Consider the following 11,928-nt stretch of genomic DNA (forward strand, 5'->3'; position numbering starts at 1 on the left):
TCAGCCCCCACATAACCAGCCCTCTTTACATCAGCCCCCACATAACCAGCCCTCTTTACATCAGCCCCCACATAACCAGCCCTCTTTACATCAGCCACCTCATAACCAGCCCTCTTTACATCAGCCCCCACATAACCAGCCCCTTTACATCAGCCCCCACATAACCAGCCCCCTCTTTACTAGCCACCTCATAACCAGCCCCATGGCACTTTACATCAGCCCCCACATAACCAGCCCCTTTACATCAGCCCCCACATAACCAGCCCCCTCTTTACTAGCCACCTCATAACCAGCCCTCTTTACATCAGCCCCACATAACCAGCCCCTCTTTACATCAGCCCCCTCTTTACATTAGCCCCCACATAACCAGCCCTCTTTACATCAGCCCCACATAACCAGCCCCTCTTTACATCAGCCCCCTCTTTACATCAGCCCCCACATAACCAGCCCCCTCTTTACTAGCCACCTCATAACCAGCCCTCTTTACATCAGCCCCACATAACCAGCCCCTCTTTACATCAGCCCCCTCTTTACATCAGCCCCCACATAACCAGCCATCTCATAACCAGCCCCCTCTATCAATACGTCATTGAAGGTTAGACATCGAGGCAATAAGATACGCTACACAGCAATTACTTAAGCAGTTGGATTTGAACTGCGTGACTGCGACTGTAGTACATGTATTTATTGGCGTCCCTTTATCAATAATCGTTTCGTGTTTTCTCCAGGATTGGACCACAATATCGAGTCGGTGATTTTCCACTGGGAGCGCGCCGGGGACTACTTTGTGCCGTACCAGACCATCCCCACCAAGGCGGCTTACGACTGGGAGGCCTTCACCATCGGACCGTATCACTTCCTGGCCGTGGCGAACGCATACAACGGCGTGTCCACCAAAGTGGACTCCGTCATCTACGTGTGGCAGTACGGCCGATTTCTACCCCTGCAGTTTGTGGAGGTATTGGACATTCAATCTGGATTCATTACTCAATATCATTTGTTACCTCCTGAAAAATAGAGCTGTTGTTCACGATGTGTCTGCATGTCGGTCAGTTTGTCTTTGTGTCTGTGTGTGTTTCCGAATGCATAGGTAATGACATTTATCTTCTTTGGCAAGCCTCAAGCGAAAGACGCACGGGACTGGGAGGCCTTGGAGATAGACGAATCATAAAATCATGAACCGTAACAAGGGGAACATATATAGGAACATAGGCCAATTCACGTTTAGGATAGCATTCTTAACACTGCGGCAGCGCCACTTAACTGCAGTGCAGAGTACTGCAAGTCATTGAATTCCCATAGGAAGGTGACAGACGTGGGCTGTTGTAACTGCGTGGTTGGCAATGGATAACTTTGCTATTCAGTCATTTATCAATCTGATCAAATTTCTTTTCCTTGTTTCTACTTTATTCTCTAGACCATGGGTTGTACGGACTGGGAGTACATGAACATAGGGAAGGAACATTTCCTAGTGGCGGCGAACGCCTTTAACCACGGTCCTCACGTGCACGCCCTGGACAGCACCTACAGATACAGCATCAACTCCACCATCTACAAACTCAACGTGCAGAAACAGCGCTTCGAGGAGTTCCAGAATATCTTGACACACAGGTGCACATGTACTACCTTTATTGTGGAATGTGCAGGCTGTGCTTTACCACTGTTTGTTGTAAATTAAAGTTATGGTGCGATCACAATTGTCGTGGAGTCTCGTACGATTTTGATGCCGTAGACTTTTCAAGCAGGCTGCGACAGAACTAACCGCCGACAATGACATGAGACAGCCACTGTCGTAATAAAGACATGTACAGCTGTATTTTGCAGGACACATGTACGACTAACCCAAGAATGACCCTCGCTCAGTTTGTAATCGTACGACGATCGTACGACGTATAAGATTTTGCCCTTATTTCATATATTTGCGTCTCTTGTTCTTTTATGCTTCCTTCTCTATTCCGGGTCTACACACACAAACGTTTTGCCTTTAGGGACCTAAACCTTTACCGTTTTATTGTTGCCATGACGACAGCGCTACAGACTGGGAGTCGTTCCGGGTGGGGAGGGATAACTACCTGGTGGTCGCCAACTCGTACGACGACGGGGAGAGCAACGACGTGGACAGCGTCGTCTACAGGTGATAGATAACATCTTATGTCTCTTAACACGTTCTTACTACACTAGTACTAGTACATAGATTATTTAGAACTACCTAGAACTTTATCATCCTGTCCTGAACTTAGCTTGTGAAAACAGAAACGTACAATAAAGAAAGACACAGGCCCATCTTTAAAGCTACTATTCATTCCAAGGATGTGAGTTATTTTGAAGAAGTGATTTTTTTTAGTTCTAGTATATCTGCTATTAGACTGGTGGGTGAGTGTTTAATGTCAATGTAGCCTGGAAACCATCCTTCCTAGTGACCGCTGGCTCAATCCTTTCGCTTGCTAACCACGGAGTCTGGACCTGCGCGTATCCCTGACGGTTAGAAAGGACTGAGCCAACGGTCACTACGGAGGATGGTATTCAGGCTAATGTCAATGACTATGTTGGCATTGAAATATTGTTTATAACAAAAGTTGATAGTCGTCGTTGCATATGCCACCCTTACCTTACAACAACAGCCCTTTTTGATACCTTTCGTTACAACTTCTTTTGATAAATTTGATCTTGTTGCGAGTTTTGCTTCTATGAATCAAGCTGCATTTCCTCCTTTCGCCGCCAGGTGGCAGGGAGTTGAGAAGTTCAAGCCAGTGCACAACATCCCCACCACCAGCTGCGCTGACTGGGAGTTCTTCCAGATGCACGGGGAGTCCTTCCTGGTGTACGCCAACGCCAAGGGACGGGTCTCCAAAGTGCTCAGGATACGGACTTACTGATCTCAAGAAAAAGAGTTGTATCTAGTATAATCGCGAATACGAAATTAAGTGCATATGCGTGTAAATTTTCTTACATGGTGCCTGTGCGCTAGATATGCATTTTGGTACTACATTTTCTATGGATGAAATCCCACATAAGTTTTATTCTTATATAGAAAGCCATAAATGTCCTAAAAAAGATGCGATTCTACATACATGGTTATAATTCATAAGGGTAGAAATATCGATTTTATCAACTTTTTAGCTCGCGTTTTACCAGTTTGCATACGGACTGTATGTTATGTGAAGAAAACTGTGCTCGTGATATGGTTGTTCTCTCTATACGCTTTGTATGATGTATATGTATATATTCAGCGTCCATTTCAGCGTATATAATGTTGACAGCTTAAATAACTTATTGTATTGTGATTTGTCCTATGTCTACTTACGATGTAAATAACTTATTACTATCTTATTCTGCTGCGATCTGGTACGAGTGAAAATTAAATGGAACTTTATTTTATCTGGTGAAAATACTTAAAAGTTGTGGATTCAGAGTTATGATTGTAAATTGAGTTTTGAAGAATTTTAGTTTTAATGAATATTTGATTTGCCACTGTCATTCTTTCCTGTCCATGTTGCTATCATCAGTATTGACACTATTTATATGAATACGTTCTCTTGTTGGACAACTAATAAACAAATATATACTCCTAATTTGAAATATGAAACTAATACCTTCGCGGTTGACTGAACGTATGTGTTAGTAACAAAGACGTCGAGCTTTGAAAGTAATTCAAAGTACAATTCCATATTGTTAGAAAACAATATGCTATAACTGCGTATGTTATCAAGCATCGTCGATAGAACATTGATTCTAATTTGTGTACAGTTTTTTTTTAAATCCAAACAACCCTGAGCACTCCTTCCTCAAAGTGTTAACTGAACACCCCACCTCCACGGCGAATACATGTACACCTGTTCACCACAAATATCTGATTAACCCAAACAAAGAGCCAGATGACGCGGGATTTGGTGCTGTCTCGCTTTGAACATCACTTTCAGCACCAAGAACAGGAGAGGTGCAGACTTCTAAAGTAAACATCAATTCCCTAAAATACATGCAAAGCACATCATTACAGGTTCCTTCATCCAGGCAACCAACACCCTCTTACTCTTAGCGTTTTCTGGGTCATGAAATACTAAATAATGTAAACAAATGCACCTTGAATGTTTATAGATTATAAGCCAAGTGGCACCCAAGACGTCAGTTGTTCCTAATCATAAGTTTGGATGATGCCGCAAACAGAGCCAATCTTCCTTGACAAGGTGGAGATACTTCCCCTAAATTTTGGGTTGCTGAATTTTGTAGACAATTTGTTTATAAATGTGTAAGGTGAAAGGTCAAAGGACTCTACCATTACGGATCAAGGGTACACATGGTTCCAGAGCCGATGCTATTCAGGTGGTAAGAGAAACGAGACATCAAACTTACAGGTAAAGATTCATTTATTTTTATCTATTCATTGATATTGTAAGGAGACAACACAGCGTCATGATTGTAAGGGAAATGTTTGGGTATGAATTGTTGGAAGCTTCCAAGTTTTATGGTCCTTTCCCTCGGAGAGGAAAACAGAGTTTATGTTCGCCACATGATAGGACTGCAGCAACTGGTAGACACAGTGCATCATACATCGAGAAAGTTAAGTATGACTCCTGGTCACTTCTATTTTCCCCACCTTTTTGAATGTATCTTGATCACCATAGAGCGACATTTTTTCTTTCCTTGTATTTTACATCTGTGATAGACCCGTATTCCTCAATTTGGATAAAACCATGCATGGAATTCGAACAAAATAATAACGTTGCAGTTTACAGGTATTTCTATTCGATAGGATTTGTACATTGACAACGAGGAAGAAACGCGGCTTCTTCAACTAAGGACACCAAAATATGGGCATTTTGGAGTTAATATGTGCCCAGAATGAATCAGACATCAAATTAGATGGTCTAGGGAAAATTCTCTGGTGCGTTTTAACAAAATCTAATTCCCTACAGATTTGCTTTTCAGAACAACGTACTGATCCCGAGGTGGGCACCGACCAAAAACATGCTTCCTCTCGCTCTTTATCAAACGCGCTCGCAGCGCTCCGTCCAAAGATTTCGTTCGCTTCGTTCTTAGACGGTAACAAAATTCGCCATTTACGTGAAATTCTGCATTCCATCTGGACGAGGGCACAATCATTGTTTCTTTTTTTGCCCGACTACCAGCGCAATGATTACTAATGTTATTATTGAGTTGCTTGTAGTACTCTAGTTCGGCGAAGAAACTTGGTCCTTCAGAAGCTATCTTGTTCCACAGTGACCTATCAAAGTATTCATATAGCCTATAATCCACATTGTTAAACTCTTTATGATTAGCACGTTCTTCTAGTGAAGGTTGGTAATATTTGTACGGATAGGTCTCCTCTTTCTTAGGCCGGTTTTTATCGTAGAGAATATGCTTCATTTCCCAACACATCAGCCTTCGTAACAGCACGAGCGATTCGTCAAAGTGTTCTAAGATCATGACCAAGGTGAAGTCTTGTTCTAAGTCGGCAAGAAATTGTTCAGCTTTTCCCGTGTCTTCCGCCCACTCTACTTTGTACCCTAAGTCAAAAGCTTGAAAATTTCTCGTCCTTTCAAAAGTAACCTCACAGTGTTTGTAGCCTAGGACATATCTGTGCTCAAAGGGACTTTTTAGAAACCTCTGAATGCAATTTTCGTCTCCAGATGTCTTCAGTTTTCTCTGAAGCACTTTTCCGGCGAGATGATAGTAATGAAACACTGACTTGAGATGACTGAATGGTTCTCTAAGCACAGTTATGTAGGCAGTGTCGGGAGAGAACATGGTTTCCATCCAAGTTTTGTTATATCTCGTGTGGTGGACGATAGCGTTGTACTCTCCATTCTTCGACTCGTGGTACATTCCAGGTTCAGGCGAGGTTGGCCAGCTGAGAGCGCACATTGTACAGGTAGGGACCATAACCGTGAGGTCACGGTCTATAGCGTACCGCTGTAAGAGATTCGTCACTGTAGAGGATCCTGTCTTCTGAATCTTGATGAAAATGAAGTTATTCCTTGGGTTGCACTGTCTAAATGTTTCAACACCAAGATTCCTTCCGGGCGATTCGTATCGAGGTAGAGCTCGAGAATAACTGTCACCGGACGTCTGCTTAGATATTTCTTCTAGCTTCCTCTGGCTTCTGTAAAACACTGTGTATATGGTTGCCATTACGGAGACAAGCAACGCGCCCCAAAAGAAAGATCGCAACCTGCGTCTCTGTACTCGTAGTAGGAACATAGTAGAAATCCAGTTTCTTCCTTCCTCTTTTTGGTAAATGGACCTGTTTAACACAAAATGGAACATTTGTTTTAGTTTCAAGGACATGCAATTAGCAATAAGTAACAACAGTAAAAAGAATACCTGTTGAAAACATATAGCTTGCCTACTCATTTAAAACGGCAAAACAATGGCGGCTTTGGGGAACCCCTTGATATGCCATGCAAACTTAACTGGGGCGGAGAGTGGCTGGAGCGGAGAGTGGCTGGAGCGGAGAGGTGCTGGAGCGGAGAGGGGCTGGAGCGGAGAGGGGCTGGAGCAGGGGCTGGAGCGGAGAGTGGTTGGAGCGGAGAGGGGCTGGAGCGGAGAGTGGTTGGAGCGGAGAGTGGTTGGAGCAGAGGCTGGGGCGGAGAGTGGCTGGATCGGAGAGTGGCTGGAGCAGAGGCTGGAGCGGAGAGGGGCTGGAGCGGAGAGGGGCTGGAGCGGAGAGTGGATTGGAAAGGGGCTGGAGCGGAGAGTGGTTGGAGCGGAGAGTGGTTGGAGCGGAGAGTGGTTGGAGCGGAGAGTGGTTGGAGCGGAGAGTGGTTGGAGCGGAGAGTGGTTGGAGCAGAGAGTGGCTGGAGCGGAGAGTGGTTGGAGCGGAGCAGTGGCTGGAGCGGAGAGGGGCTGGAGCGGAGAGGGGCTGGAGCGGAGAGGGGCTGGAGCGGAGAGTGGCTGGAGCAGAGGCTGGAGCGAAGAGGGGATGGAGCGGATAGGGGCTGGGGCGGAAAGGGGCTGGGGCAGAGAGGGGCTGGGGCGGAGAGGGGCTGGGGCGGAGAGGGGCTGCCACGGACAAAGTTATCGTGATGAAACTCTTCGACACCAAAATATCGTACTTTGATAAATATGCCGTCGCCATTAAAGCATTTCGTCCCATACCATAACATGCCGTTTCGGGGTTGAATACGTTCTACATAACAGTTTTCGTTTTGGACGTCTTTACAACATCAAAAAATCATTCTTGCCCTCCAACTCACCAAACGTTGACGTGACGACCTGTCCTTGCGTCCTTTAAAATCAAGAAGTTTTGGACGTTTTGTTGTTTTTATCTTATGTCTCGTATCTACTTAACCCACCATACTCTGACCTCTGTCCTGTCTCCCCATTGTCAAACCTGTCCGACCAGTAAGATGCTCTGTTGAACATTGACGTCATCTCCAAGCAGATATGAGGAGTAAAATCACTTCATTCATATAGTACGTCTATGTCTGCCCGTGCAATATCCATTCGTTGGCTAAGGATTCAGTTTATTTCGGTACGTTACAAATTTGTTATCATTTCTCAAGTATGAAATTGTTCAAATCTGTAAATCGTAGAATACTATCAAAATAACCATCCAGATAGAAGTTATCACGATCAGCTTTTCGAATCTAAATCTCTTTCAAGAACTATACGTGATAGATAAACTGATCTCCTTGCTTTGTACCTGCATAATTTTAACGCCTATAATTTTAACGCCTTTCTGTTGCATCCTCATCAAGAGAGGAAAGAATTGACCGTTGCCACCATTGTTTGACCCTTACAGACATCCCTTACAGATCTATGTAAATCTTAAAGAGTTTGCGTTCATTTAAGTGTTGTGGTTTTCAGTCAGCTGTTCACTGCCAGATCATCAAACAATCAAAATGTGCTTTCAATAAGTTAGCACTGCCCAACCGAATTGTTTCTCACACGAAATGAAGTCCCGGTAAAGTGAATTGGAGTGTATGATACGTAAAATTGAGCAAATTCAAGCTTGTTTTATCCGTGAAAAAATTGTTGCTAACAGAAATGTTATAGTCGCTGTAGCTGTATCTGTCGTTTTCTTCTGAGATTTAAGTCTTTCTAATTAGAAAAAATAATTAGATTAGCATTTTCAGACTAATTCGTTTTGAGCACCTGTGTAAAAAGCACGTTTGGCGTGGTCCGTTCAAAATGGCGCGTTGGTAGGACGGGAATGCTTTGGAACTATAATTTTTTGCAACGTTTCAGCTACTATTCCGAATTTTTGTCGGTAGAAAGTTTTCCTTAAGTGTGCAGCAGAACGTTGGGAAGTTTTCTCGGTGGATTTGTGCCGCTCTCTGGATGTTTCGAGGAGAAAATGCAGGATTCCAGACCGGAGAGCTGGCGAGTTTGGACAGGACAAGAAAATGGCGAGACAAGTTGGAAAGAGGTGCGTGGTTTGGAGACGATCTCGCTTAGTCACATTTCCAAAGCGGGGCCCGGGAGCGAAGAGAATGATATCCAAATACACAAAAGGACAAAATAAGATTCATGAGAATGATCTGTGTACTAGTATATTTTTAGGTAGACAGTTTAATTTTTCCGTTTCTTAAAACAGACCGAAGGGGGCCCGCTTTGGAAATGTGACCTAAGCCTTATTTTTACAGGTAATTAACCAACAATCTCATACTTTCCCTCGTATTATTTCGTAACAACTAAAAATACGGAATATCATGATTGGTGAAAAATGGCGTAGTTCTGTAAGCCCCGATTGACAGTTTTTAGTTTTTAAGACCGACTTTGACAGGCCGGGTCATTTGAATTTGGACAGTTTTTTTCATAGATTTGGACGTGTGGTAATGCTACTAGAGCATTGAATGTAACGTTATGTAAGTTCATTTCAGTATTACAGACCGTTTTAGTTCATAGTTGAAAAAAATATTGTCCCTTCACAAGAACACCTGTTGGAATGCGCTACTGTGTATTGCGAAATTCTTCTGATGTTCTCGCCCCAATCTTACGTAAACAAGGCCGGCTCCTCCAATGCTACCAAGTTTCAAAAGCAAACGACATTTTTGTGCACCTACCCTTAAATTGCAAACTTGAAGTTTGACAGAAGAATTGCAACTTTTACAGAAAGGTATGCTAGGTTATGAAATTAGACTCCATGATGAAATGACATTGTTATTTTTTGGTAAATATCATTTTGAAATTTTGCTCAGCCATACCTCATAAGGTGCAGTAATTAGTTTGAAGATTAAGTTGATCATGTCTGCATTTATCACTTATTGATATCATTTAAATCTAGGGATTTCATTTCACGGTAGCGAGAATACAGAGTGTTTGATTTGGTTTGAATCATCTAATAATTAATAAGCGTTTGGCAGACTTCAGGTCAGAAATGTGATCTGAATTATCGCTAATTTATAATTTCAAGAAACATTATCAAAGCGTAAAAAAGCTATGACAAAATTCAAATACAGAATTTACAATAGACAGCGATTTAAAAATCACAAAAGACATTTGACAAACTTTACACATTGTGAAAAAAGTATTAGAGAGCTTTCTCAGAGTTGCTTAATACAAGAAAAATTGTTTTAGGCCCTCAGTTCTGCGCTTTTTTGCACTTTGGTAGTGTGAGATGGTTTATGGTTTCATAGTGTCCTTCTAGTTTTTTCTTTTCTGTCATTTGTGATCATGTAGTTCAGGGGGTGATTGTTTGCCTGAATCTGAGTCAGAACAATGTTCACCCTGCTTCCTCACATCAGGAGTGAAGGGTGGGCAGGGCAGCTGACGTTGGGCTGCTGCTGTGTTTATGTATGATCCGTAGAGCTCTTGTCTGCACACCTTGAGTGTTTCTTCTTCACAGGTGAAACTGCCATGCAAGGTTTAACTTGTGAATGGGAAATGCTTTTAAGTTCACTGAGTTGAATGTGAAAACTTTGACCATAAAATCACCGCAAACATTTCCCCACATCTGAGTCTACAGTTGAAGATTGATATAATAATAGGCAATATTAGTCCTTGATAATGCAATATTTTGATATGAAACTGTCATGTACATCAATTTTCCAAACTGAATTTTCACTCTCTCAAAATTTTAAACGACATTTCTATGCATTTTCACTTCCAGCAATGGAATTCTTTTTATTGTTGACTCTATTTTCTGTGTTGAGCATTATGCTTGATGCTATGACTGTGAAAAGTAACAAGAATATCAAAGTCTCACTTATGGAAAAATATGCATGCCCGATCAGCAATGTGGGGTAAGACATGCACTTGCCCAACCCTGTTTATATATATATAATATTGACAAGAGAGCAATTGGACTGTGGTCCCCAGTGCAACTTTCACCTTTGTCCTAATGTTTATTACAAATAATGGTGTTCAAATTTTCTATCAAGTCCCTTTCAGCAAAGTGATAATCAGAGAGATCTGTTTCAATGATGTCACTTGGTCAAATCATTATAACAGGAAAGCTGTACATAAAAGCTTGCTATCATGGATTAAGATATTAAACTTTCGCTTTTGCAGATTTGAAAAATCCATGATAGCTCTGGTTTCCCTCATCAGTGGAACAAAAATAGTCAATTTTGGGTCCTAGCAAAATATTCCACATTAGACTTAATGTATGCTTGTTTAATGATTCTTCACAGGATTCCAGCAAAGTATACATCGATCTTTACCTGTCTCTACTAGGTGAGACACCACAGGTGAGACCTGACAACTCACCACAGGTGGCACAATATACAAGAGTATCAGGTGAGACAAATCTGCATTCTTCACTTTTCCTATAGGCACCAATTGTCTAGTGTTATCTGTTTGCCTGAGACTAACTTTCCTTTTGTATAGTTAGGTGCCTCCTGAAGCAGTGCAGACCAGACGATCGGAGGACTGTCTGGAGTTGTGCAGGTTTCCTGGATAGCTCTATGAAGGAAGACAGGCGATTTTACAGGTAAAAAAGTTTGGCATAGTTCACTTTTCATGCCAAGTTTTCACTGCTTTACAGACATGTGTATAACTGGTTATCTTTATAGTTAGGAGTGTGCTGACTGATGCAGTTCTGAGGACTCCTGTCCAGACAGAACCAGACATGACACAGATGAAGATGAACAGTTTTTACAGGTAAGAGAATAGTTGACGATGAATATTCTTCAATAAGGGATGCATCTGAAAGGCATATTTCCATACATAAATGTTTGATGTCTTTTATGTATACAGTACATCTTGTTCATTTCTGAAGGAATGTGTTTAAAAGTGTCACTGAATTAAGAATATTCTACTAACTGTATTCATATGTGACTGATGAACCTCTAGCTCTTCAATGAATTATTATGCGTCCTTGGTAATACTATGAGGAAATAGCTGTAAACTCCAGATAGTGTTCTGAGACTGGGCTGCCAAAGTGAATTCAAGTGAAATAGACTTCAACAACCAAACAGCACATTGAAAAACAATCGTTTCTGAAGCGTAAGAACAATTTTGTAAATGAAGTTTTTATTTGGTGACTGGGTATTGTGAGGCAGTATCTTATCATCATACTAATTTATCCTTTCCTAATTGTAAGCAGGTGTGTCCTGATGGTCAGCTGTGCAGGTGTAGCTGTCCTGTCGTGAGGTACATGATGCAATGAGATGTACCAGGTGACTGGATGGAAGAGTCTCAGGTGAGAAACATCTGCATTGTACCAATTTTCTTTTCATTCTTCAGTGATTTTTCCAACAAGTGTGCAACTAGTTATCTTTATAGTTAGGAGACTGCTGACTCAGATGATCTGACTGATGAATCCTGTCTCAAGACCTGAGATGCAGTTACCATGGAGACTGGGATGATGCAGTTACCATGGAGACAGGGATGATGCAGTTACCATGGAGACAGGGATGAAGCTGAGCAGTTTCACCAGGTAAGCTTCACAGTTTATGTGGAATGTGTGTTATTATATAATTACTAAAAATATGAAATATGAAACGTAGAGACATGTAAATAATATCTCCCCACTGAAATCTATGG

The 11,928-nt window shown here is 42.0% G+C and overlaps 3 protein-coding genes across 3 annotated transcripts in view; 2 read left to right on the plus strand and 1 right to left on the minus strand.

Annotated features, from left to right (window-relative positions):
• The window catches only part of LOC118405809 (thrombospondin-type laminin G domain and EAR repeat-containing protein-like), a 31,408-nt gene extending 27,836 nt beyond the window's left edge, over positions 1-3,572 (plus strand). The window contains exons 7-10 of the mRNA XM_035805578.1: positions 729-958; positions 1,418-1,611; positions 2,030-2,134; positions 2,723-3,572. Coding sequence (XP_035661471.1) covers positions 729-958; positions 1,418-1,611; positions 2,030-2,134; positions 2,723-2,876 — 683 coding nt within the window. The 3' untranslated portion in view covers positions 2,877-3,572. The remainder of the gene's footprint in view (positions 1-728; positions 959-1,417; positions 1,612-2,029; positions 2,135-2,722) is intronic.
• Positions 3,573-4,358: 786 nt separating this feature from the next.
• On the minus strand, positions 4,359-7,297 carry LOC118405834 (galactosylceramide sulfotransferase-like). The gene is made up of 2 exons (XM_035805634.1): positions 7,194-7,297; positions 4,359-6,241 (listed from the first exon to the last, which is right to left on the minus strand). Exon 2 carries the CDS (start codon positions 6,196-6,198, stop codon positions 4,900-4,902), a length of 1,299 nt encoding a protein of 432 aa, XP_035661527.1. The 5' UTR covers positions 6,199-6,241; positions 7,194-7,297; the 3' UTR covers positions 4,359-4,899.
• On the plus strand, positions 6,368-7,057 carry LOC118405397 (fibroin heavy chain-like). Its single transcript, XM_035804894.1, has one exon. The coding sequence runs from the start codon at positions 6,368-6,370 to the stop codon at positions 7,055-7,057; it is 690 nt and encodes a 229-aa protein (XP_035660787.1).
• Positions 7,298-11,928: the final 4,631 nt, after the last annotated feature.

Source organism: Branchiostoma floridae, chromosome 18, assembly GCF_000003815.2.
Source record: "Branchiostoma floridae strain S238N-H82 chromosome 18, Bfl_VNyyK, whole genome shotgun sequence".
In the NCBI taxonomy this organism is placed as follows: domain Eukaryota; kingdom Metazoa; phylum Chordata; class Leptocardii; order Amphioxiformes; family Branchiostomatidae; genus Branchiostoma; species Branchiostoma floridae.

Excerpts from the sequence above, each read along its gene's own strand:
- LOC118405834 (XM_035805634.1), bottom strand. The coding sequence starts at position 6,198 with ATGTTCCTACTACGAGTACAGAGACGCAGGTTGCGATCTTTCTTTTGG.
- LOC118405397 (XM_035804894.1), top strand. The coding sequence starts at position 6,368 with ATGGCGGCTTTGGGGAACCCCTTGATATGCCATGCAAACTTAACTGGG.